The sequence below is a fragment of the Cryptotermes secundus genome, unplaced genomic scaffold, assembly GCF_002891405.2.
Source record: "Cryptotermes secundus unplaced genomic scaffold, Csec_1.0 scaffold152, whole genome shotgun sequence".
Lineage (NCBI taxonomy): Eukaryota > Metazoa > Arthropoda > Insecta > Blattodea > Kalotermitidae > Cryptotermes > Cryptotermes secundus.
In genome coordinates, this window is record NW_019720705.1 from 707,610 (window position 1) to 732,201 (window position 24,592).

A 24,592-nucleotide genomic window follows, 5' to 3' on the forward strand; every position below is an offset into this window, starting at 1 on the left:
TGTGTATGTCTTTATTCTGTGTTTGTGCTGTCCTGTGTTTAGGCAGCTGCCTTGCGACGAGCTGAGCACTCGCTTAAGGAGTCCTGCCGTCTGTAAAATAATCATAAAACTAAAAATCAGAGTCCAGGGCCCGAGGGGGCTGTAGAGCAAGTGGAAAAATAGCATACTTTCATTACAATAGCCTCGAGACCAGCCATGTCCAACGCAGCGCCCTGGCGCCCTCCGTAACCACATATAATTGAGCCGATTTTTATTACTAATTCAAATTATAAGACAAGAGACATTTTTGAACGTCTGAGTACTGTTAAATATTTTCGAAAAATTTTATTGTTATCATTATTAATTTATAGTATTATTAGTGGTAGTAGTAGTAGAAGTACTAGTAGTAGTAGTGTGTGTGCTGGCGCCCGCACCTCCATAGGCATCAGTGAATTGTGCCCGAGTACATAAGAACGTTGGAAAGCACTGCTCGAGACTGCCAACTCGGTTCGAAAATGGGACCCCAGACGTCTGGGGTTGGATAAGTTAATCTGATGTCAGAAGGTCAAGACCGGTCAAGACGATAAACTGATATAACAGGGCAGTGCGCTCTATTGGATCTAATTGAGAGTTCCCGCCAATTGAATGCTGGATCGACTCCATATCTACATAGCAGTGAGTGAAGCAGGATGTTTGCAAGATGGTGGTGTGTTCTGTCACTGATCTCCAGCGTACTGGGAATGAACCAGACCCGACCTCATATCATCTTCATCCTAGCTGATGATCTGGTGAGTACACAATTCTACGCGTTACGATGTGTCACGTGACATGATATTCATATGGGGACCGCTTGCTTGATTAATATTGGAAGAACTTGTTGCCTGAGAAATGCTTACATTATTAACTACCTAACTAGATGCAGAGGAACATGCATCCGAAGTTCGTTATAAATGTTAGATACACGTAATGATCTGGAAGACAGTCCACGGACGTGAGTCCCAGCGCAACTATACTTTCATTAAGTTCAGGTACCTGGTCTGCTGATGGCGCTGTAAGCAGGCGACCCGTGTCTGTACGTATGGCACACGAGCGAAATATATTTTCGTCCAGAATTTATTACCAAAAGGCATGCGGTAGCGTAGTTGATTGAGGCTTTATGCTACAAGTCGGAAGGTCTCGGTTTCGAGTCCCGATGAGATCACTGAGTTTTTTTCAATATACTTAATCCTTCTAGCCGCACTATGGCTCTGGAGTCGAGTCAGCCTCTAACAGAAATGAGTACCAGAAATCTTCCTGTGGGGTAAAGGGCTGTCGGTGCTTAAGGCTGACAACCTCACCACCATCTGTGAGCATGTTATCTAGAAAATATGGGAGCCTCGACTTCTCACACGCCTATGGGCCTTCACAGCCTGTTAAGGGACAGCTTTATATTTTATTTATTATTACATGTATTCGTGTCTTTAGGTTCTGTTATAATTTTGAAATTTTAGTCGCACATGTTATTTCGAAAGGAAGTTTGCTCAATCAAGTTGGTTTATCAGTTATGAAATCAGCGTAGCAATAATAATAATAATGATGATAACAATAACAACAACAACAACAACAACAACAACAACAATAACTGTGTTTAGGTAAAGAATAAGAATTATAATAATAGAAATCGGTATTAAGTGGAATTAAGCTTTCAGGTCTTCACTCGTGTCAATTTGCCCATGGGGAAACAGTTCGGGTGCCCTGTATAGGCAGCAGGAACTCCTCAGACCAAGTGGACATGTAATGAAAGAAGATACGCCCGCCCTACTGAGATTCAAACCAAGGCTCTCTAACTATCAGGTAGTCGCTTCACTGACTCGACTATTCCGAGCTGATGATTATAATACAGGTCTTTCGTTTTAGGGAACTTAAATCTTGAGCCAGGGTTTGAATCCAGGAGGTGGTATCTGCTTTTCTCTATTTTATTTTTAAACATTCTGTGAAAACTGGAAAGAACGCCTTATGTCGACATTACGTTTGTCCGTATAAAAAACTGGGCATGTTGTTTTTCAAACTCAATGTTGAAGACTCATGAAAAGTTGTGATTAATTCTATTGTCAACCACATTGATTCGTAACAAAGGTTACTTTCGGTAAGGTCATAAATGTTTTCTTGTATATCATAAACTGTTAATTACATTTTGACAAAATTCGCTATGACAGATATATGTATAGCAATAATTAATGCTTTTAAATATCAACCATATTGACATATTACAAAACCTTCCATACACAAGGTCATAAGTGCATTTTTCCGTGTATCTCATAAACCGTTTGAAATTTTGTTTTAATTTCAAGTTTGCATTATTATAATCTCATAAAAAGAAATATTGTGTATTTTTACGCATACTACATTTTGTTATGTTCCATTAGTAAGTCTGCTGCAAATTGAACGAATAAACTGCAAAGAATGACATTAGAATTTGTTGTATCACGGAATGCAGCCTTTCAAATTTTACATAAAATTTATATTGTTACAGGGTTGGAACGACGTTGGTTTCCATGGTTCTGACCAGGTTCCGACGCCCAACATCGACGCCCTGGCGTACAGTGGCGTGATACTCAATAATTACTACGTGTTGCCCGTATGTACACCTTCCCGCAGCGCTCTCATGACGGGCAGACACCCAGTGCATACAGGTAGGCGCTCCTCAGGGCCGCAGAAAGAGCAGCAAACATTAGCTCGCTCCTGCTCGATTTGCTTGCCCTTCGTCTGAGAAAATAAAAGTAGTACGCTTCTCTGAAACATCAACATAAGTCTACCAGATTACGCGGAGCCACATCCCAGAACGTCTTAATGACACAATTACTAACGAAGTACGAAAGTTTTGCTGCAAGGAAAGAAACACAAGGCACCGCTGTGAGCACCTGTCCGTCTCTTCATACTTATTATACTTTTACTAACTGCAAGAGACATACGACTCGGTCAGAGTTGTGACACATAAAAATATGGTCGTGGGTCTCGGGGGATCTGAAATCGAGAATGACTGCTGACATAAGCCAGCAGTACTTTACCCGAAACCCGAAATCCAAGAAAGAATGGCTTTCTTAGGAAAATAATAGTGACTTAGGGAATAAGGAAATTTTCAGGCTTTATGGGAAGGGCTCATCAGAGTGCTCATAAATGCCCGTCACTGGCCCTTATTCTAAGCCAAAAAAATCCAGCCCACTGCCCCAAGCCCTCAAGCCCTAAGATTCAGTTTAATATTATCCTCTCTCTTAAGCTTAATTTTTCCAACTTCCGCTGAGATATTCACACGAATTCTGTATTCTTCATCGTTCGCATGCATGCTACATACTGTGCTCATCCTTCTTCATTCAGCCACCCTGTTAATATTTGGTGAATGGTACAAATTCTGAAGGTCGTCGTTGTGCATTTTCTTCCAGTCTCAAGACGTATTTGGAAATACCGTTTGGAGAGATATGACATCAACAAAAAAGGGAAAAGAAGTTGATAAGGGTTCCCGGTAATTTTACTGAGACTCTGACTGGATACCTCCCCAGTTCTTCTACAAGTTCAGTTCAATTTGCACATAGACTCGAACCGACTGAGAAAGAAACTCGCGATGCAGAACCGATAACTGATCGCCACTAATACTGTTTACGTACATAGATCTAACCTGTGGTCACCGAAACGGGAATCTTGACCAAAAGAACGCATGAAGAATGCAGAATAAGTGATTATATTACTACATACTCTGAAAATAAAAATTACTATCAACAAAGAGGACTAGGCTTAGGCCCAATTTTGGCAAGTTCCGACTCCAAAATTGCTCCGACCACATATTCCTCGGTTTTCCAGCTACCTGGCGCCATTTCGACTTACATTAAGAAGCAGTTTTAGCATAATGGTTGTCCCGTGTATCTGTCCAGCCTGTTTTATAAAACACAGTTGTCTGATGGAAGCTACGCGGTTCCTTTTCCTTCAGTTCATATCCGTAAAAATATGTAAACCACAACCCATGTCAGTTGTTTTCTTATAACATGGCTAACTTTATCGATTGGGCCCAACTGAGTTGGTTCCGCCTGAAGACGGAGATAGAATCCAGTGGCCGAAACTTTGTACAGGATGACGGATACTATCCAGAAACACAATAATTGTATTTTGAAAGTTATGTTTGTTGGATCGCTCGGTGGGAAGTGCTGAGCAATAGAAACATGTCGGACTGATGTTGATATGTGATATGTTTTTTAAGAGTGCAAACACTTGGGCTATACTAACAACCTGCTCGGTGTTACGCGGACTTACCGTTCGTCTGTGAAGGTATGCAGCATGAGGTGATATTCGCAAACGAGCCATGGGGACTACCACTTGAGGAGAAATTGTTGCCGCAGTATCTACAGGAATTGGGCTACGTCAACAGGATGGTGGGAAAGTGGCATTTGGGACATTTCCGTGCCAACTACACTCCTCTCTATCGCGGGTTTGATTCCCACTATGGGTACTGGGGTGGACACCAGGATTACTACGACCACACAGCCCAGGACAGCGTGAGTACAAATGCCTTGCCCCAAACTCAGAAGTCCGTACTGTACACTAGTATATTATGTGTTGCATGAGGAGCTCTATGTGTTCTGTTGAATGCGTAACATCATTTCTACTGTCACCAACCAAGTATCGGATCAGATACAAGGAACTTCGTGATAATGTGCTGCCCTGTCAGGGCTCTTTCAAGTCTCAGAAGGATGGAGGTTCCGATCACAGCGGCCGCGCGATTTAAGGTATGAACCATCTTCGCGCGCTCGAACACTGGGATCTTGGGTCAAAATCTCACTTGAGTCATGAATGTCTGTGTGAGTTTATTCTGCGTTTATGTTCTGTGTTTAGGTAGAGGCCTTGCGATGCGCTGATCCTCCGTCCAAAGGGTCCTACCGACTGTGTATAGGATTTAGAAACTTAAAAAGCGGCAAAGGTCAAAATGGCTGTAGAGCCTGAAAAAATGAGAAAGGGCGGGAGCTGATACATATGGAGAAACGGTTGTATGACAATTAGGTGTGGAAAGTCGAAGAAACTGGCAGAAGACTCAGTAATTTTCCCAATTCGTCCGTGAATAATCAATAAAAACGCCAAAACACTGGTGCAAGGACTCTGCATAGATTTTCTCACATTTGGCCTATATTATGCTACGTTGAATACGAAATCTACTGTGGGTCGTTAGGTATTCCTTGTCTGCATAGACTATCGACCTTTACGTACCATTGGGTTTCAAATAAGAATTTAGAGTAAAAGTAAAAAGTAAAGCTATCCCGGTAACAGGCCGTGAAGTCCCATAGGATTCTGAGACGTTGAGGGTCCCACATTATCTAGACAACCGGCTCGAAAATGGCGGTAAGGCTGCCAGACTTACGCGCCGGCCGCGCTTTACTCCCCAGGAAAATTATTTAAGTAATTCCTGGTACTCATTTTTGTTAGAGGCTTAGTCGACCCCAGGGCCATAGTGCGGCCGGAAGGATTAGGTCAATTGAAAAAATCCAATGACCTCATCGGGACTTGAACCCGCGACCTTCCGGCTTGTAGCATTGTGCTTCAACCAACTATGCTACCGCGTGCCCCAAGAATTTAGAGTATTTTAGTAATATTGTTCACTCGAGAGACTTATAAGTACTCGTTATACGCAATAATAAATTTATTCAAAATGTTATACTTTATCAATATTGTCGAAGTTCGACTTCACGCCGAGGGCGGAGCCAGCGGTTAACGGATTATGTCTCTAAACACTCAGGGGGGCAGGTCCACTAACACACGTCATGCCTCACAATCATTCATTTCTACTGCAAGGAATCAAAATAAATCTATTAAATCTGTAATGTTTTGAGGTAAAATAAGGTAAGATGAAGCTGTCCCTGCGCTTTATTAAGCACTATGCCATGAAGACATAACGTGGAGTGGAGATAAGGCTACAAAATTCTCGTCTTCGACACTAGATGGAGATGAGTGGTCAGCTTCTTGCTCCTGTCGGTTTACTCTCGGAGAAAGAGCTCCTGATTATCCATTGGATACGAGGCTAATATTCGGAGATAGGAATTTTAAATGTTTTGGTACTATATGCCAGTTCGGATAATTGGGAGTTCGGATTGCTGACCTTCCGCTGTAACTCTGTAGTTCAGCGTCCCGTTGCAATTGTTCAAATTAACGTCCGTTATTTAACTTCCGTCTAAATTGCAACATTTTTTAATTCTACACTTCAACACACTCTTCAACACTACATGTTTCGGTCTCAAACGGCCATCTTCAGGTGTTTTTGTTACAGATATTTTACTAAAACTGTGTTAAAAACTACTACACCCTTCCAATTCGTGTTAAAAAAAACCACACGCTGTAGTCTTCTTTTTTAAGTAAAATGAGATAAAATTCTTTTGCAATTTCTGTTACTTATTGTTTCACTTCACCCAGGGTGTCGTCATTTTCGTAAATATATCAAGGTGTTTTTCTTGGCAGCTTGTTCCTCACGTTCGTTGTCTACTTTTAGTTTTGACTGCCATATGCTCCTGGTTTGTGTGCGCTTCCTCCTCAACGTGTGATGTTGTCTTTACTACTGTAGAATTAAAAAGTGTTGCAAGTTAGACGGAAGATAAACAATGTCGCTAATTCCGCTCTAAGTATAAGCTTGCATTTTACGTGGTAACTGCATATTCTAAGCTAGAAATGTGGAGACATAAACTGAAATGGCTGGGAGACATATGAAACCCGAAATTGGATACAAGCGAAAGGAAACTATGTGCATGAGTGAGCATCTGCTGTAAAAAAGGTCAAAGAAACTTAAAAGATCTTTCAGCCAACAACTAAGCAACTTTATACTGTATCAGCGGAGTAGCATTTTCATTACAGTGAATGATTACAAGCTAAACGATCGGAGTTCATTTCCCAAGAGAGACGATGATTTCTCTTCTGTACCACATCCAAGGACACTCCAAGACATGCCCAGACATGTATTCATAGATTACCAAGCGCTCTTCTACAAGAATAAAGCAGCCATAGCATGATGCTGATGAATGAACGCCATCTGTTGCGGAAGTCTAGTACGATCGTAGCTTCACCCCCCCCCCCACCTACACGCTTTTCCAACGGGGTTCTGGTGCTCACCGGCAATTGTGCTTTTATCTAGCAATGCAGCAAGCAGGGATCAATGTAGCCAGGAGACCTGTCCTAACGAAGGCGTTCCCACATACCGTCCTGCCGAAAGTAGGCCTTTCTTCTTTTTCGCTTAGTGGGGGGGGGTGTAATCCAACTGGGTCCACTCGGCACGGCGGCCACTGATTGGCCTATTGTACCTGCCCCAGGTTATTATGATGATGGAGAATTTGGTGGAATGAAGATTGGCAGGAGAAACCGAAGTACTCGGAGAAAACCCGCCCAATCTCCACTTTTCCACCACAAATCTCACTTGACCAGACCCTGGATCGAACCCGGACCGCCGCGGTGGGAAGACAGAGACTAACCGCTTGAGCTATGGCGCGGTCCAGGCCTTTCTTCATGCGGTTTTGCCGAACATAGGTGTTCCATCACACCGTCATATCGAACATCGCCACCGAGTGATTAAAGCTCCTGCTTCGTTTCTAGAGGCCGTAGTTTCGTATCTCAGCTCAAAACTGGATATACTGACTATTTCGCGGTTTTCAGCAACCTGCAAGGAATATGCTTGGCTATTACCTGAAATAAGACTACAGTCGCTTCCTGCCTTATGTTTCCAGACTTCCTATTAGGCATTGCATAATGACATATTCAAATTTTCGTTAAATTTAATAAGAATATATTTACCCCGTTCAGTATAATGCTAGGATAGTCAATGAAAATGTAATTTATTTCCGGAAATTCGTTCCCTTTAATTACTTACTCAGCTCTTGCCTCTACGTTTCTCTACGAGCCTTGGTCTCGTTTATGAGAGATGTCATTTATAATCTCATATTTGCAATTTGCCTCCATTTCTTCATTTTCAGCCCTTGCAAATCATTTTCTGCATCTTTGTCACATAACTCTGGGCATTCCCACTTTTACTCTTTTTTCTATCTTACAATAAAAATATTCTTAACCACCAGTGCCTGGTCGCAACTCCATATTTGTTCTTTTAATATTCACTGCCCGATCAGAGGTTTCATATAATTCCTTCAACTCTTTGTTTGTTCTGACTCTGCATAATTCTCTCAGTTGCCCCTCTCCCATTTATATAACATAGCTTTTTGCAGTCATTAATAATATTTCCTAACCAAACATTTTCCAGTGATTGGCATTAGCTCTTTCTGAGGGGCCCAACTGAGTAGGTGTCTTCCTTTCTCACCTGAAGACGGGAACAGATCCATTTTCCGAAACGTCATGGCACCTGTTACCTAGAATTTCGGACGATGGAAAGTGTCCAAAAACCCCAGTAATTTTGCGAACAATTTCTGTTTAACTGTTTTCTTGACATGGTTGTAGCTACGCTACTGGGGCTACGACATGAGGCGGGACATGAACGTGCACTGGGCGAGTTACGGCCGTTACACCACCGACCTATTCTCAGAAGAGGCTGTCCGCACTATCCTTCAGCACGACGAGGCGCGTCCCCTGTTCCTCTACTTGGCGCATCTGGCTACGCATTCGGCCAACCCGTACCGGCCCCTGCAGGCGCCCGCAGACGTCGTCAACAAGTTCAGTTACATCGCGGACGAGCAGCGGCGGATTTTTGCTGGTTAGTGGTAGGAATCAGGCGACTGAACTCGGGTAATGCTTGCTACCATTCAGTCCAGAATCTTTTGTCTTCTCGGCTGCTGTCCAAAAACATAAAAATTAGAATATACAAAACTATTTGTATAATCTTGCCTGTGGTTCTGTATGGGTGTGAAACTAGAGCTCTGACATTAAGGGAAGAGCAGACTGAGGGTGTTTGAAAACAGGGTGTTGAGGAGAATATTTGGACCGAAGAGAGATGAAGTGACAGAAGGTTAGAGAAAACTGCACAATGAGGAGCTTCATAACTTGTATTCTTCTCCAAATATAATTAGAATGATCAAGTTAAGGAGTATGAGGTGAGGAGGGCATGTAGCACGAATGGGGGAGGTGAAGAATGCATAGAGGATATTGGTGGGAAAGCCAAAAGGAAGGAGACCACTGGGAAGACCAAGGCTTAGGTGGGTTGATAATATTAAAATGGATCTTAGAGAGATAGAATGGGATGGTATTGATTGGATTGATCTGGCGCAGGATAGGAACCAGTGGATGGCTCTTGTGAACACGATAATAAACCTTCGGGTTCCATAAAATGCTGGGAAATTCTTGAGTAACTACATAATTGGCGGCCCCTCAAGAAGGGCTCAGCCCCGTGAGTAAGTAAGTGGTAGAAGACACGAAGTTTATTTAAAAGATCGCTAAATCAGTAGTGCAGGGAAAGTCACGTTTTTGTGTTTGATTTGTGAGATAACATCTCGAAGTTTCTCAAGCACAAACTTTCACCATCAATACAGGATTCAATCTGTTTCTATTGTTGCTATGTTACTACCTCAGCAATTATCATACACTTTGTGAATATACGTCACCACACAGAATCCCAGAATTCTATGCGAAATGCCGCCCTCACTTCAGACTCGAAAGACCACCATGTTGGTATTGTTGTTCGCAGTTAATGAAAGGTCATTTTATATTATTGTGTTTATAATCCGTCTTTGCTGTTGAGGAGACAAATGCACTGGTAGGGGAACTCCGTTTCCTCGTAAAATAAGGGGAATAGTATAGTGTAATGTTATATTAAAATGCATTATGAAGAAAGAAGTACTTTTGGGTAGACTAACCTCAACTGATCTTAATGTGTAAAAATAATTGAGCTTTTGTGGGAAGATTCCGAGTTAAAAAAATTAATTTAATGATCAGTTCAAACCTTCCCAGTAATAATCCATTACTATTGAGTCAGTTATGTAGCGACAGTTAAATGAAGTATTATGGGTATCATTTTTAAAATAATAGACCAAATGAATTACTTTCGAATATGAAGTAATAGACATATTCATTTTTATGAACCTGTTGTTTAAATGGGGTATTCCTAGCAGGGAAATTGTGAACTATTTCTTGTTCTATTTCACATAGGAATGTTGTCAAAACTGGACCAGTGTATCGGCGATGTCGTGGCAGCACTGGAATTGCGCGGTATGCTCAACAATTCCATCATAATCTTCTCAACTGATAATGGAGGACCAGCTGCAGGTTTTAATCTCAACGCAGCTTCCAATTGGCCGCTGCGAGGGGTAAAAGTTTTTGAATGAATTATTCTAGTAGAAGCAATTAGGGGAGAGAATTGTGTCCAGTGGTAAAGTTGCGCATCTGCAAATGTGCAGTATTTCTGAAGATGTAAAGCACACTTGTAAAATAAAAATAGTTGATAGGCAAAGTATGAGAATTTTAGATAATTAACTTTCTGGAATGCTTCATATGATATGCATAAATTATTTGTAATTTGATGCGGAGCCGTCAAGAAGCATATCCGAAAATATGTTTATAAGAACTTACAATTCTTCTGGTCAGCGATGATTATCTTGCCATCCAATCTGATTCTATTAAACTTCTGTAGTTTGAACAGAGCCCTTATCAGGTCGAGAATGAGGTTATGTTTCCCAGAGACCTGTACATTTTGTTCACCCTATGATGATAAAACATGTAGCAGGGAACGAACGCTGTAAGACATTCTCCCTTACATAGCGTCATATACCTTCAGAAAATTCATGATCATTTAACTTGAGTTATGTAGACATTGGGGCGTGGTTGATTTAGGCACTCTGCTACAAGCAGGCAGGTCACGGGTTCGATTTCCAATGACGTCATTAGATTTTTCAATTGACCTAATCTTCCAGCCGCACTATAGCCCTTGGGTAGGCTCAACCTCAAACAGAAATGAGTACCAGGAATGTTCTTAGGATGTAAAGGGCGGCGGCCATCTGTGAGCTGATTGTCTAGAGAAAATGTTGGAGCCTCGACGTCTCACAACACTATGGCCCTCATCGACCTGTTACAGGGATAGCGTTATCCTTAGCTTATTTACCTTTTTATCTAGACATTAGGGGAGCCTCCTCGGTCTGACTGAACCCGACTCTTCCGGTGAGCCGGCTTATATATTGTAATTATCAGGCTCATCCTGTAATTGTGGTGAACACGTCTCAGGAGGGAAGATCAACCAATTTTCTTCGGAAGGCAGCCAAGTAACAATGTCCCTCTTTACTCATAAAAAATTTAGGCGCAATATTTCACGAAGTGTCCGTCGGCCGGTCGAATGTACTTTTAAAGTGAGTTTTTATGAAGGCAATGATGAAACTTCGGGAGCTATAATAGATCAGCCGGTATAATGACGGTCTGGACAGCCGAGGTTCGATTTACGTCATGGCCTACAGATATTTCTGTGCTCCACATCGTCCAGGCCGGCACTCAGGTACGTCAAACCTCCTATCCAATGGGTACCGGTGGATCTTTCTCGGGGGTAAAGCGGTCGGCGAGTGAAGCTGATCATTCATCTGCATCTAGTGCCTAGGACAATAATGGTTGAGCTATACGTCCACTCCCACATATGTCTTCATGTCACAGGGGCAAATATAGTGATGAATCTTCAAGTTCTGAGGCGAGGAACCCGTTGATTGTGCAAATGAATACGAACTGACCAGGAAGACCGTGGGCCATGAGGGAGTAGGTCCGTTATTTCATCTTTTTAAAGGAGATAGATATTCAGCCTTAAATCTAATTGAATTTTCGTACCTTGAACCGCAAGGAAACCAGAGTTGCAAATTGTGTATAGGCATTTAGTATCTGCGATTGGATTACTGCTACAGACACATTAGACGGCACTCAGTAGCATATTCGATGTGCTTGCAGGTGAAAGACACTCTGTGGGAAGGCGGAGTCCGCGGGGTGGGTCTCGTGTGGAGCCCCTTAATCCGTAGTGCCCCGCGGGTAGCCACCCACCTGATGCATATTCAAGACTGGTTACCCAGCCTACTTCACGCCGTGAATGCAACAGTTCCGTCTCATCTGGACGGGCAAGACGTGTGGACCAATATCTTAACAGGTTCGTGGGCTCGTACCAGTGCGGCGTTCTGCATGATTCACTTAAAGATGCATTCTCAGCCGCACAGTGTATACAGGGCCATTCTTAATTATTGTCGGAGTTTTAGTGGCCTATAATTTTCAAACTGAAAAAAATAAACAAAATTTTTTTATGGAATATGAAAGTGTAGCTCAAAACGTTCTACTACTTATAGAATCAATACTACAAAATGCTAAACAACTTCAACTTCTGCGCCTCCCTTGGCACGTAAACTGTCCAAGCTTCCTTGATTCGATCAACGACTTCCTGCGAAGTGCTCGGACTTCCCGCTCCTTTTCGGTGCAGAACATCATCAGTCTCTTGAAATTGATTTAACCAACGTCGGATAACATTACCTGAAGGTGAATCTTTCCCATATTGAGTTCTGTAACGACATTGACTTTTGATAACGGATTTTGTTTCGAAAAACCATTTTGAGGTATGACGTCAAATTTTATCCCAGACATCAATGCGGCAAGTACAGCGTCGCCAAATAAAATTCTTCGAGTTCTAACTTTCGTATTCATTAAGCAGTTTTATTTTATTATTTTGATTTGAAAATTATAGGCCACGAAATACCAGTCAATACTTCGGAATTAGTCTTTACTACAAAACATCGTGGGGCAGGAATATGCTAAGTTACGAATAGGAAAACATACTCATATGGCAGACAGTAGCCACAGGCATTTCGGCATTGCCTGGATGACATACGACTACGTTATAACCACAATGATTGTGAATAATGGTTTGGAAAGTGTGTGGAAGGAAAATGTATTATCCTGTTTTAAAGCACCATCCCAACAAATGTCTCGAGGGACTGAGGAATACTTCAAAATCTCTCAGGATATCCATACTTCGGGCCAGATTTGTCTTCAGGGCTTCCTAAGAGCCAGAAATGTTAAATAATCGACGGCAGAAGTTCGAGGTTTGTCAGCAGGAAATGAAGGAATTCACAAACTGCTAGGATATACAGGCTGAGGTCCGAGGTTTGAAGCCGGAACCTCCCTAATACAAAGCAAATAGATTAACTTTTATCGCACAACCTCCGCATGTCTTCTCGGAGTTTCTAGGGTACAATTCCGGATAAAATGAAAGCTGTTCTGATTGAAGTTCTTTAGAGTTTTCAGAATTTTAGGAATATTGTGGACTACACAGTTATTTTTATATATGTTTATTTATTTATTTATAGCTTATTTAATGACGCTGTTAGTAACTCAGATTACGGAGCGTAAAATGGGTGGATTAGAGTGAATATAATTTGGAATGGATATGGAAGGAAGGTGTCATGACCTAACCTAGCGTTTTCCTACGAAGTCTCAGGAAAACCACGAAATACCTAGGTTAGGGTAGTCCTTGTCTCGACCGAGATTTTAACCGGGTTCTTCCAAAATAGCTCTCAGAAGCGTTACCTCCTGAGCCAACTTGGTGACACTTCGAAGTTCGTTAGATTATACGAATGCAAACGGACACAGTCACGTGCTCCGTCTGCAATGTTATTATTCCTCTGTCTTCAAATATGTGAGGTCTTGAGATCTGACGCCGTTCTGAGATGTGCCGCCGTACATTCTGATGCCTGTCTACCAAACGACACTGCGTCGAATTACAGAATAATGTTATTTTCAAAAAGAACCTTATGGATATCTTCCCAGTTCCGTCGTACTAGGAATAGCTTACCGTTCCACAAGGGATATGACACCGTGTATTCTGCTCCCTCATCAGGGTACCTCATCCCTTCACATCTCTTCTGTTTACTTTTAACCCGAAGATTCAGACAGGAGGTCATCTGAAAGAATCATACCTGCCCACCACATTACTTTGCATCCCATCTCAAAAAATCTAACCCTTCATATTAACTGCAGTAATAAACTCAATTTCGTGTCGTTTCTCAATTGCCAATGCACGACGAAGTGTGATCACAGATTACAGTTATACATAATGAACATAACCTCTGTGATCGAATGGGTATAGCGGCCGGCGCCTGAAGCTGACCACTTACCCCATCCAGTTCCGAGGTCAAGAATGGTAGGAGCTGTACCTCCACTCCCTATTTGTCTTCGTAGAATAGTTCTTAATTAATTAAGCGCAGGGACATCCCTACCTTTATCTTACCTATTATTAAACAGAACCTTTTACGGCTTCAGATTTTCATGATTGTACATTGGAACTGATGACCGTTTTTTTATTATTTCCTTTCTTGTTTGTGTGGAAGTCAACAAACGTATTTCGTAACTGGCCACCCTATTACTTTTCGTTTAGATTTATTATTACTATTACTATTATTGCCGGTCACGGTAGCCGAGCGGTCTAAGGCATGTACTGTCTTCGCTCGCTTGGAAACCGGGTTCGTGGGTTCGAATCCCACTCAGGGCATGGATGTTTAGTTTGTGTGTGTGCGTTTATTCTGTGTTTTAAAACAGGTAGAGGCTTTGCGATGATCTGATCACCCGCCCAAGGGGTCCTACCGAATGTGTAAGATCTAGTAAACCGAAGTGAACGGAGAAGTTCATGGAGGTAGGCCTAGGCCCACTGGGGCTGTAGTGCCAAGGAAAACAAAATTACTATTATTATTATTGTGATGGAAGTCATGTAACGTTATTATTTCAGGGTCCCCGCCACCGTATGATGAACTTCTCCTGAATATAGATAACCAACGAGACATTGCGGCGTTGCGCAAAGGAGACTGGAAACTCGTTAAAGGTGAACACATGTCCTGTAAAACGTTTATAAAATATTGTCTTTGTATGAGTGACTATAGACGGGGTTTGAATTGGCGACTCGATTTATTGACCATTTATACGCACAACTCGACAAATTTGCGTTACCCGGTTTCCATTTAAGGTCTTGATATCTGCGATTCTGCCTTCGCTGCTGTTTTTTGGCAGTAACTGATTGTGTAACGACATCGAAACATTATGAATTATGGCTGTATAGTTGTGAGACCAGTCACGAAAATCTTATATTTTGCTGTTAGTGATTCTGAATGTTTATTAACAGGACGGACGTGGGATGGGCAATGGGACGGCTGGTACGGGCCTTCAGGTAGAAAACCGGGGTACCGTTACAACGTGACCCTGGTGTACAACAGCGTAGCGGGCAAGGCCCTGGTGAGCACTGGTGCGCCCCTGCCACTCAATCCAGAGGACGCCCTGAGGACGAGAGCGGCTGCCAATGTCTCGTGCGGTTCACACAACGCCAACAGCTCCTGCGCGGGACCCAACTCTGTGTGTCTCTTTAATCTGATGCAGGATCCTTGCGAGTTAGACAACCTATCGAACAAGTATCCCTTGCGGGTTGCGGCATTGCAGCGACTGCTAGACCGATACAATGCAACGGTAGTTCCTCCTCTCAACAAAGAGGCTGACCCGCGGAGTAACCCCAAGTATTGGAACTACACCTGGACCAATTGGATGGACCAAATTTGATAATCGTTGGAGGCTGGTGCGAGAATTATCAGGGATATCCTACTTATTTTCTACGAATATGATTATAGAAATTTTATAAGCAATATTCCTTATTCTGTATATAGACTAATATAATTTCCGTTGAAATTTCAACGGGAAAGTCTCAATTCTCATAAAATATATTATTTTTTAAGAAATTATTGTTCGTCATCCAAGTTTATTCATATTTTTCGGGAAAGTTGATCCATTTTCTTCTTTACAATAATAAGGTGTGGGAGAAAAAATAATTTGTAGGGNGAAGAGACCGTGAGAACCGGTAAAAGCAGACTGGTCTCACGGTCTCTTCGCTTGCGGATTTCTTATATTTTTCTTTCTACCCTGAAGATGGAGGCGATACGTTCCTCCGAAACATCGGTTAACACCACATATACACGGTGCCAAATCCCAAAAGACTGCTTTCTTCATGGTAATTGAGTTTTTATTTAGACTCAAGTGATTTATGTTAGTTTTGTGCACTTATCAGGCTGGACAGTAATTGTGACTCAGTTAAGGGACGCAAGCACACGTACGGCAAGGCAACAGTTTGTACACGGTGTGTCCAGGATCCGTTAGGATTCTTTTTTTTTCCCCTGCAATGCCATCTGTTGGCGAGTTATTGCGTTAAGATTCTTGAAATTTCAGCTCTGGCTCTCTATAATTTGAAAGCGCAAGCATCGCTGCATCATGTGTTCTGACCTTGAATGTAACAGTACTGCTCTGACGCTCGTCGGAAAATGGCGGCAGTTGAACAGAGAGCCAACATCAAATTTTGTTTGAATTAGACAAAACAACCGGAGAAGCGTATGATATGACGAAGTGTGGGTACGGTAGAGATTGTCTGAGTCGCTCGAACACATTCGTCACCATTCGTGAAGCATACAGCAGTGCTTTCATCTTCAGTGTGGGCGCCTTATGAGTCATCGTCTTTTTTGGTTGTAGATTAAAATTGTCTTCAGAATTCGTCTCTCTTCCATTCCTGTGACGTATTTCCACTGTGGTATGCTACAATCTGATTAGATATTATGACTGTCTTTTTAATTTTTTTCTGACGTGTTGTTTCCCATTGGTTTCGCAATTCTGAATATATTTTGCGAATGGCTCGAATTCCTTATGCTGATAATTTTTTTTATAATTTCGTTCTTTGTGCCGATCTCATAGTTCCACTCAATATTTTGGTTCACGATGCCGACACACAAATCCTATAGATTATATCAGATTTTATTATAGATAATTGTGATGTAACGTGGTTAAGGCTATGAAACTGGAGCTTTCAGACATGGGATATTTTCAGTTATGAGGCAGAAGGTTGAATGAGCTCATATTCTTCTGTTTAGTTTTCCTAAACATGTGTGGCCTTGTACCCCGCATTCACTTCCATCCTCAATGACTGACTCTTTGTTTAAATAAGCAGTCGCGCTGTGGACAGACGTAGGTAGCAGATAGGATTTCCTAGTCTCCAGGAAACAACTGATGTAAAAATAAGAATATTTATTTGACATATAATTTCCTTCAGTATATTTACTGGCTACTACTTAGGCGACCTTTGTTCGATTCCTGTTAGGGGCCTTATCTGAGGGGACTTTCTGCGGGAGGAAAGCGGCCTGAACGTGAAGCTGTATTCTCCGTAGAGATTCAGAATGAGTGGCGCTGTATCTGTCTCCACGTCATAGTAGACAGACTCAAGAGAAATTTCAGCCTTGTGTTGACAAATTTAACTTGTACGGAATGTTAAAGTGCGGATAGAATACCAGATTTTTATGAATGAATAACTTAGTATGCTGTATCCTAAGGAAACTTGATAGTTAAACGTCGCGAATACAGAATTGTGACATTGGTCACAATTTCAGTCAACTAAATATTTATTGATATTTCCTTAGCTTCGATTTTCACATACAGTAGTTACCATCTTCCTTTTAATTTGAGAGGGGAGGCAATTTCCAATAGCTTTTCTGAATAACAGTCTATTAAAAATTCTCTTGTTTTAGCTATAGATGCATTTAAAATACAGTTATTACCTTAATTTTACTGAACTCTTAAAAACAAAAAATAGGACGTAGCAAGTGGACAGTTTGTGATATCACAGAACGAAGAGCCACTTGGAAAATCTAGAAGTTGATAGGATCCTATTATTAATATTGACGGTAGGGTAATATGTTTTGAGGAAATGAGGTTGAGAAACCGAACTGTTTCAGGATTGTATATAATGGCGGACTTCAATATTAACAGTGTTGGAACTATGGCTTCTGTTACCACAGATAGAATAGGCAGTCATTTTAATAATATCAGATGAGATAAATAAATTTCCGATTTAGCTTATATAATTATACTGAGACGAAATGATCCATTTTTAGGCAACTAGTCACTAAACACATTCTCTAGGAAACGAATACGCAGGCAAAACTAGGGGAATTGCCGTTTCTGTAACAATAGAGGAATTGCTAGGATACGGTGTTCTCAATGTGTTTTCTGTACGTGGTCCGTGCCCAAGTTTTATAGGGGAAAACGAAGGTTATTTGGCCCTTGTGGAGGCGGGTTCGAATACCTCCACCGTGACCCTGCGATTCGTAGGGGGTGACGAAAGGGAAGTCTCAAATTTGAGACAGTAATATATGGTCTCGGGTACCAAGGGCCTCGGACCCGAGAAAGACTGCGCTGGCAAGGACCAGCAGCTTATACAAAAGGCAGACCCGTCCTCTCGCCAGAGAGGGCGCCCACAAAAAACAAGACCATTAATGTCAAACAATAATAAAGATCTGGTCGCAAGCCCCAGATGGGAGCTTTGTACCAAGATAGATTGACCGACTGATCGTCGGTCTTAAAATGAGACTCAGAGTCAGAAGGTCATTTGTAGGGAATCGTAGAACGAGAAACAGAATGAAGTGAGAGCTGAGGGGTCAAGATTGATTGCGAGCTATAATAAATGATTGTAATTGTAAAGAAGTGCCAATGAATGCAGAACCCACGGTTATCCGTCACGCACACTTCTATACATGACAATACAGTAATAATGAACATAAATAATGGACAAATTTCCATAAGTTTTATGGAAATGTTCAGAAATCCTAAATTCTAAATTTTACTTCATGCAAATGTTAATATATTGTGGCATGTAGACTCGTTGCTAGGCATCGACCGCGAAACAAGCAACCACACAAGGACCATTGCTAAATAATGGTTCCGCAAACAAACATGTTTCTATGGAAACGAGTGAACAGAAATAATGGAAGAGATGTTTTCTATGAAGTCCGTGCCTAGGTGCTATAACAAGGACCAGTTAGCAGTTGCAATTATATGACAATGTTTTCTGTGCGGGTCGAATACTTGCACCGTGACTCTGCGAGTCGTAGGAGGCGACAAAAAGGGAAGTCTCAATTCTGAGACAGTAAAATATGGTCGCGAGTCCCGAGGGACTCGGACCCGAGTAAGACTGCGCTGGCAAGGGCCAGCATCATATACAAAAGACAGACTCGTCCTATCGTCAGAGAAGGCGCCCCACAGAAACAAGACCGTAACTGTCAAATGGTAATAATTAATATCTGGTCATGAGCCCCAAATGGGGCTCGACACCAAGACTTACTAACTGACTGACCGTCAGTCGCAATGTGACTTTGACTTTGACTTGAGTTGCAATTATAATAACTTCTGAGGTTCAGTCGTTGCAAACCGCTGCTCTTAGAAGTTAGTAGCTGAGGCTGAGGATAGTTCGGGAGCTCAGAGGAAGGAAAACGTCTCCTGTTTGAAGATTTTACCAAGCAACGACAATAAAGACGTGACTGTGGACACGTGTGCTATGTGTAATAGTGAACTGTAAAGTATAGACGCACTGTAGCAGTGCGTGGAATAGGTCGAGACATCAATCAAAAACCAATATGTAGTCATATTCCATTCCTGTGGCAATATTAATAAATTCATTGTTAAAGACGACCACAGCTTCTCAAGTGAATGCGTTCTGTTGTCATTAATAACGCCTCACGATTTCACAGTCAAATCTAAACAAAATCTAAATTCTTCTGTAATAGTCACTGCCGAATTCCCACGAAACTTTGACAGAGCAGAGATCAATCTGTAGAATCGAAATGTTTATCGGTTTTAAATTGAATCTGAAATGATTATTTTTCTAGTCCAGACCGTTTGTGTTATCTTGTCTAGAAGCAGTTTGAAAAACTGACATTTAAAAGCCCATTAGTAAAAATGTTAAGAAGAGATGCAGAGATTTAAATAAGTTCGCACCAATCCTTGCTCAAGGACACAGAATGTACGCGTCATAACATACTGTGTATTTTCAGAGCACGATAAAGGATATTAAAAGAATAGCTTTTGGTAGTTTAAACAGAATGCACATAAGATAAACTCTGTGTATTATAGAAGGTGATTACTTTGGTCTGAAACGTAATTTTGTTAGGATTTACACAAATACGCATAAATATTTATTTCTACTTCAAATGAAAGTGGATTTGGAGTGGGCAATGGGGCTTCATCATGCCCTACATACTGATCGCTAAGGTAGGCCTCTGTAACGTTATGCACGTAAGAAAGCTTTTAAATAAACAGTTTCGCTTAAGTAGGCATAGGTTTCTTGCAGCTGATTATTTGTACACATACTCATATATTTCTCCTCCTCCTCCTCCTCCCCTTCCTCCAGCATTTAGTAATGGGGCTTTCTCACCTATTTCAATTTGCAATTAACATCTAAATCCGGTGTAGGAAACCGAATTAACGGCCGTGGGGATCCGTTGCGCCGACCACGTGACACCCTCTGTGCGCATAAGTTGGCACTAACTTCGCCGACAAGCAGCGGTGGCTCGGTCGGTATAGTCGCCTGCGGACTACAAGCCACTGAGCTTTTTATTTACTTCTGAGAATATAATTTTTACCTACAGCTGGTCGGACATATTGGATGGAAGATTAGCCCATCGCAAGGTTCCCACCGATGCACGACAACGCGAACACAAAATAAACCCGGACCTTGAGCTATTCTCCCAACTAGGATTCCCAATATTCTGCTACTGTTAGAGCGGTAGAGGACAATATGGTCTTATATCGGGAGGCCACTGTTATCGGCCTACGTGCCTTTTGCACAATGAAGTTTTATTTTCATACATTTCATAACATTTTTATTTTCAACCCAATAGGATGAATATCTATTAAATTGGCCTAACAGACGTAAGTCTTAATTAGGTTTATGTTATGAGTTATGTACTCCTTGCTGGAGAAAACAGCATAATGAGGAACTTTATAACTTACACTCTTGTAGAAGTATAATTATAATGATAAAGTCAAGCAGGATGAGGTGGGCAGAGCATGTAGCAGGAATGGGTGAGAAGAGCAATGCATATAGGATATTGGTGGGAAATGCAGATGGAAAGAAACCACTGGGAAGAAAAAGTCATAGGTGGGTGGACAGTATTGAAATGGATATTAGAGAAATAGGATGGGATGGTATGGATTGAATTGATCTGACTCAGGGTAGAGACCAGTGGAGGGCTCTTGTGAACACGGTACTGAACCTACGGGTTCTATAAAATTTTGGAAAGTTCCTAAGTAACTGCACCATTGGCGGCTTCTCAAGAAGGGCTCAGCTCCGTGAGTGAGTGCGTGTTTGTTGAAGAAACAAAACACTTCTCTGGCAAACGCTACTAATGCAAAAGAATATCATTTGAAATACTATTATAATTTCGCCTCCCATCTCTTGTCTCTGCTACTTGAAAGAAGATAAATATTGTTTAGTTCTTGAGTAGCTGCACAATTGGAGGCGCCTCAAGAAGGGGACAGCTCCATGAGTGAGTGAGTGAGTGAGTGAGTGAGTGAGTGAGTTATGTGCTTATTTCTTTTCAGAAAAATGAAACAAGAAATGAGAGCTTAAATAAAATGTACCGAGTAAAGCTGGTTCAAAGTGCAACGCTTCTGGTTTGTACACGGGAGGTGCTAGGCCGCCATATCCGTCATCAGGATTTCTTTCATGGTTTTCCTTAGCACTTCATGTAAATATAGGTACTTAAATTAGATCACGACCTCTATCATTTGCATTCTTTCTCAGTCGTCATCCATCATCATCTAATCATTCGACGGGATAGATTTTGAGTTAATGACAGCATCATTAAACAAAAAGTTCTAGGAACAACTAATCGTTCATTTTCCTTTGATAAGAAAAGGACCGCATAGAAAACTTAAAAATTAAGGGGATGTACAGACGCACAGATACACAGACAGCAAGCTCATCTCATAAGCCTTTCCATTTTTTTAAAAATTAGAAGGATATGGAGACAGACACACAGATATGCAGACACAGACAGCAAGGCAATCTCATAGGCCTCTTTTTTTCTGGCGTAAGGAAAGTGGGCTAATAAACAGATGTAAACTGTAATTCCTTAAAACAGTCTTCGAACATGAAAAATGCGGACAGGCGAATAGCTGCGTCTACGTCAATAATAAGAGAATTCACTTCGGAGAAGAAGTAACATGGAGCACGTCCTCAGTACAAACAGAGCAAGAAGTTGGCGCTGAGAGATATGAGCCGTCAGCATTACAGTAAATTTACACAGTGGAGCGTAATTAGTTTGCGGCCCTGTTAACACACAGCGGAGCGTGTTGTAAGTCCTTGCATGTGAGAGGCCAAGGAACCATCTCTGAGCATTTGCGGTGTGTGTTCGCAAGTAGTTAGGAACAGAATCAGAGATGGCAGCAGGGGTTGATATGCTTGAGTCGGTATTACAGTGACCACCTTTGCCAAAAATTTCTTCCCGTTTACAGCATTTCTTATTGCAACGTTTCTGGAGGCGGGGATTAGTTTACGAATTTGAGATAAGCCAGAGTATACAGTGTCAAATGACAGAATGTATAATGAATAATGAATTGGAAAGGATTTGGAAGGATACAGTCGTGGCCTAATCAAGCTACCATCCTGGAACTTTCCCGGACGGGCCAAGAAATATCACGAACATTTTTCAGGATAGCTACTGTCCTGGACAAGTTTCGAACCTAGAACCTCCCGAATAAAAGTCTAAAGCGTTACAGCTATACCCACCTTTTCAGTTAATGTCTAATTTTGTTTCATATTTATTTATACATTCTTCTTCCTTTGGTGATAGAGCTCAAATTTGGGCTTTGACCTACCTCCAAGAAACCCTCCGCTTCACTTTGGTAGGACTCCTTGGGCGGGTGATCAGCTCATCGCAAGGCCTCTACCTTTACACAGACACAGAAAAACGCTTGCGCGCGCGCGCGCGCACACACACACACATTTATATATTTATATAATTGTCACGATTTAGGGACATGACTGCAGACTTGTTTTGGATTGGTGAATGAATTTATTTACAACTTACACACAGCACTCTGAACTGTAAGCAATTACAGCGCTATCGTTAATTTCCACACTTTACAAAGCACTTTTGCAAACACTAAGTCTTCTCCAACCGGCAGTGTTCATAGCCGTTTCCTGGTAATGGATGTTAACAGTGGAGATTGTTCAGCTTCTCGCGCTCAAGTCAACTCTTCACAGCCGCTGGTGCAGAACTCAACTCTCAGCCGACAACTGACAACTCAACTATAGTGCCATCTCTTCTCAGCCTCCTTTGCAGATCTCAGCTGATCTGCCAATTGAACTCTTGTCTTCACAATCGGACTTTCAACTATCAGCTAACTACTGACAACTGATAGGCTGATGGCAATTTCATACCATCCACCTAGTCTTCTCTTCACAGCCCGACTTTCAACTGAGCACTGAACTCTCTCAATTTCCTCAGTTTTGTTCTTTATATATATTTTGCACGAACAAGATAGAAAACACTGTTTCCAACAATAACTCTATTGTTGTAGAGGCATGTTACTGATCTATTGCTTAGAAAAGGGTTGCATAATATCGATCTACTGTTGGGTGTTTTTGTTGCGGACGTTACCTAGCAACGACCACTCTTTACAGAGTCACCGCTTAGCAACCTGTCTATACGCTACAATATGATTCAACTTTACCTTCAGTACCACATGTGCAAATATCTGCATAAGTTGCTTGTTTCATGTACAAATATGTTCAGAAATAAATTGTTGTAATATCTATGAGTTTACAGATCTCTGTCCTGACCAAATTACTCCAGAATGCACAGAATATTATATTTAGATGTGCTGTTATAAAATATATTTGTAATACATATAATTTTAAAGCCGGTTGGACGATGATGCCTCATATTCTCAGTAAATGTTTCACATCTAAATGTCTCTCTCTGTAAAAGCCTAATGATTGTTCAGACATCCCTATTCTGTCCCAAAAGGCAGCAGTAATTACGGTTAGTAGTAGTTACGGAGTGAGCCACAAGACGGCAGTGAGTCATTTGAATCGGCATTACATTCTCTACCTTTGCCAAAAACAAATTCACAACGTTCACATGGTGTTTATTCAGTTAAATCCTGATTAAGTTAATTTACGAGTGAACCAAATGGGAGGGTTATACGTGGAAAGTGTAGCTAGATATAGGGATTGTTTATTTTAAGTTTCTGCCCAATTTTGCATTAGGAAACATTCTAAATAATATGAGGCTGCGTGTTAGTACTCGTACAATGGTAGATTGCAAAATCTACGTGGTAGTAAATTGGAGAATGTGGGGGCAATATCGACATAATAGCTATTACTAAAATTAGTAAAGTACGTGTATCTCTCGGTGTTTATTTTGTATTCTAAAGCCAAGTTACATTATCACTGACTTCTATATTTGGTCAAATTGCGACTGAATAACTCCATCTCTGCTTTTCAGTAGCGAGTAAGATAATGGTTATTTTGAACTGCCCCACATGCATAATCATTCTATAATTGACATTGTATACATTCTCGGTACTGAATGAATGATTAAGTAAACAAATAAAAAATACAATTAAAACAGGAAGTAAAAATTGAAACTGCAGAAATAAAATTATTGAGAATTGTACTAAAATCGGGGAAGAATTGGTTTTTAATTTAAATAATAAAATTCTATACTCCAGACCACATAGGGAGTGTCACGCATTACGAATGGAAAACAGACAAATTCCAAAGAAAATATTAAACATACAATCCAATAAGATGGCGAACCATAGCGTAGCCGTCCGGTATTCTACCATACCCGCGACTTTGATG

General features: G+C 41.3%; 1 protein-coding gene across 3 annotated transcripts; it reads left to right on the forward strand.

Annotated features, from left to right (window-relative positions):
• The first annotated feature begins 620 nt into the window (after nucleotides 1-620).
• Nucleotides 621-23,550, forward strand: LOC111871491 (arylsulfatase J-like). Of its 3 annotated transcripts, XM_023864660.2 has the most exons (9): nucleotides 621-767; nucleotides 2,492-2,651; nucleotides 4,276-4,502; nucleotides 8,425-8,677; nucleotides 10,066-10,223; nucleotides 11,836-12,028; nucleotides 14,651-14,743; nucleotides 15,041-15,480; nucleotides 23,378-23,550. In XM_023864660.2, exons 1-8 carry the CDS (start codon nucleotides 669-671, stop codon nucleotides 15,466-15,468), a joined length of 1,611 nt encoding a protein of 536 aa, XP_023720428.1. In that variant the 5' UTR covers nucleotides 621-668; the 3' UTR covers nucleotides 15,469-15,480; nucleotides 23,378-23,550. The 3 variants fall into 3 exon arrangements, with proteins under 3 accessions (XP_023720428.1, XP_023720420.1, XP_023720434.1); XM_023864652.2 differs by lacking the exon at nucleotides 23,378-23,550 and having other exon boundaries at nucleotides 15,041-15,616; XM_023864666.2 differs by lacking the exons at nucleotides 14,651-14,743; nucleotides 23,378-23,550 and having other exon boundaries at nucleotides 15,041-15,616.
• The last annotated feature ends 1,042 nt before the right edge of the window (nucleotides 23,551-24,592 follow it).

Bases quoted from the DNA above. Each gene is read 5' to 3' on its own strand.
- LOC111871491 (XM_023864660.2), top strand. From the start codon at position 669: ATGTTTGCAAGATGGTGGTGTGTTCTGTCACTGATCTCCAGCGTACTG. The intron at 8,678-10,065 runs GTTAGTGGTAGG...TATTTCACATAG, and splicing joins GCAGCGGCGGATTTTTGCTG to GAATGTTGTCAAAACTGGAC. The intron at 12,029-14,650 runs GTTCGTGGGCTC...TTATTATTTCAG, and splicing joins GTGGACCAATATCTTAACAG to GGTCCCCGCCACCGTATGAT.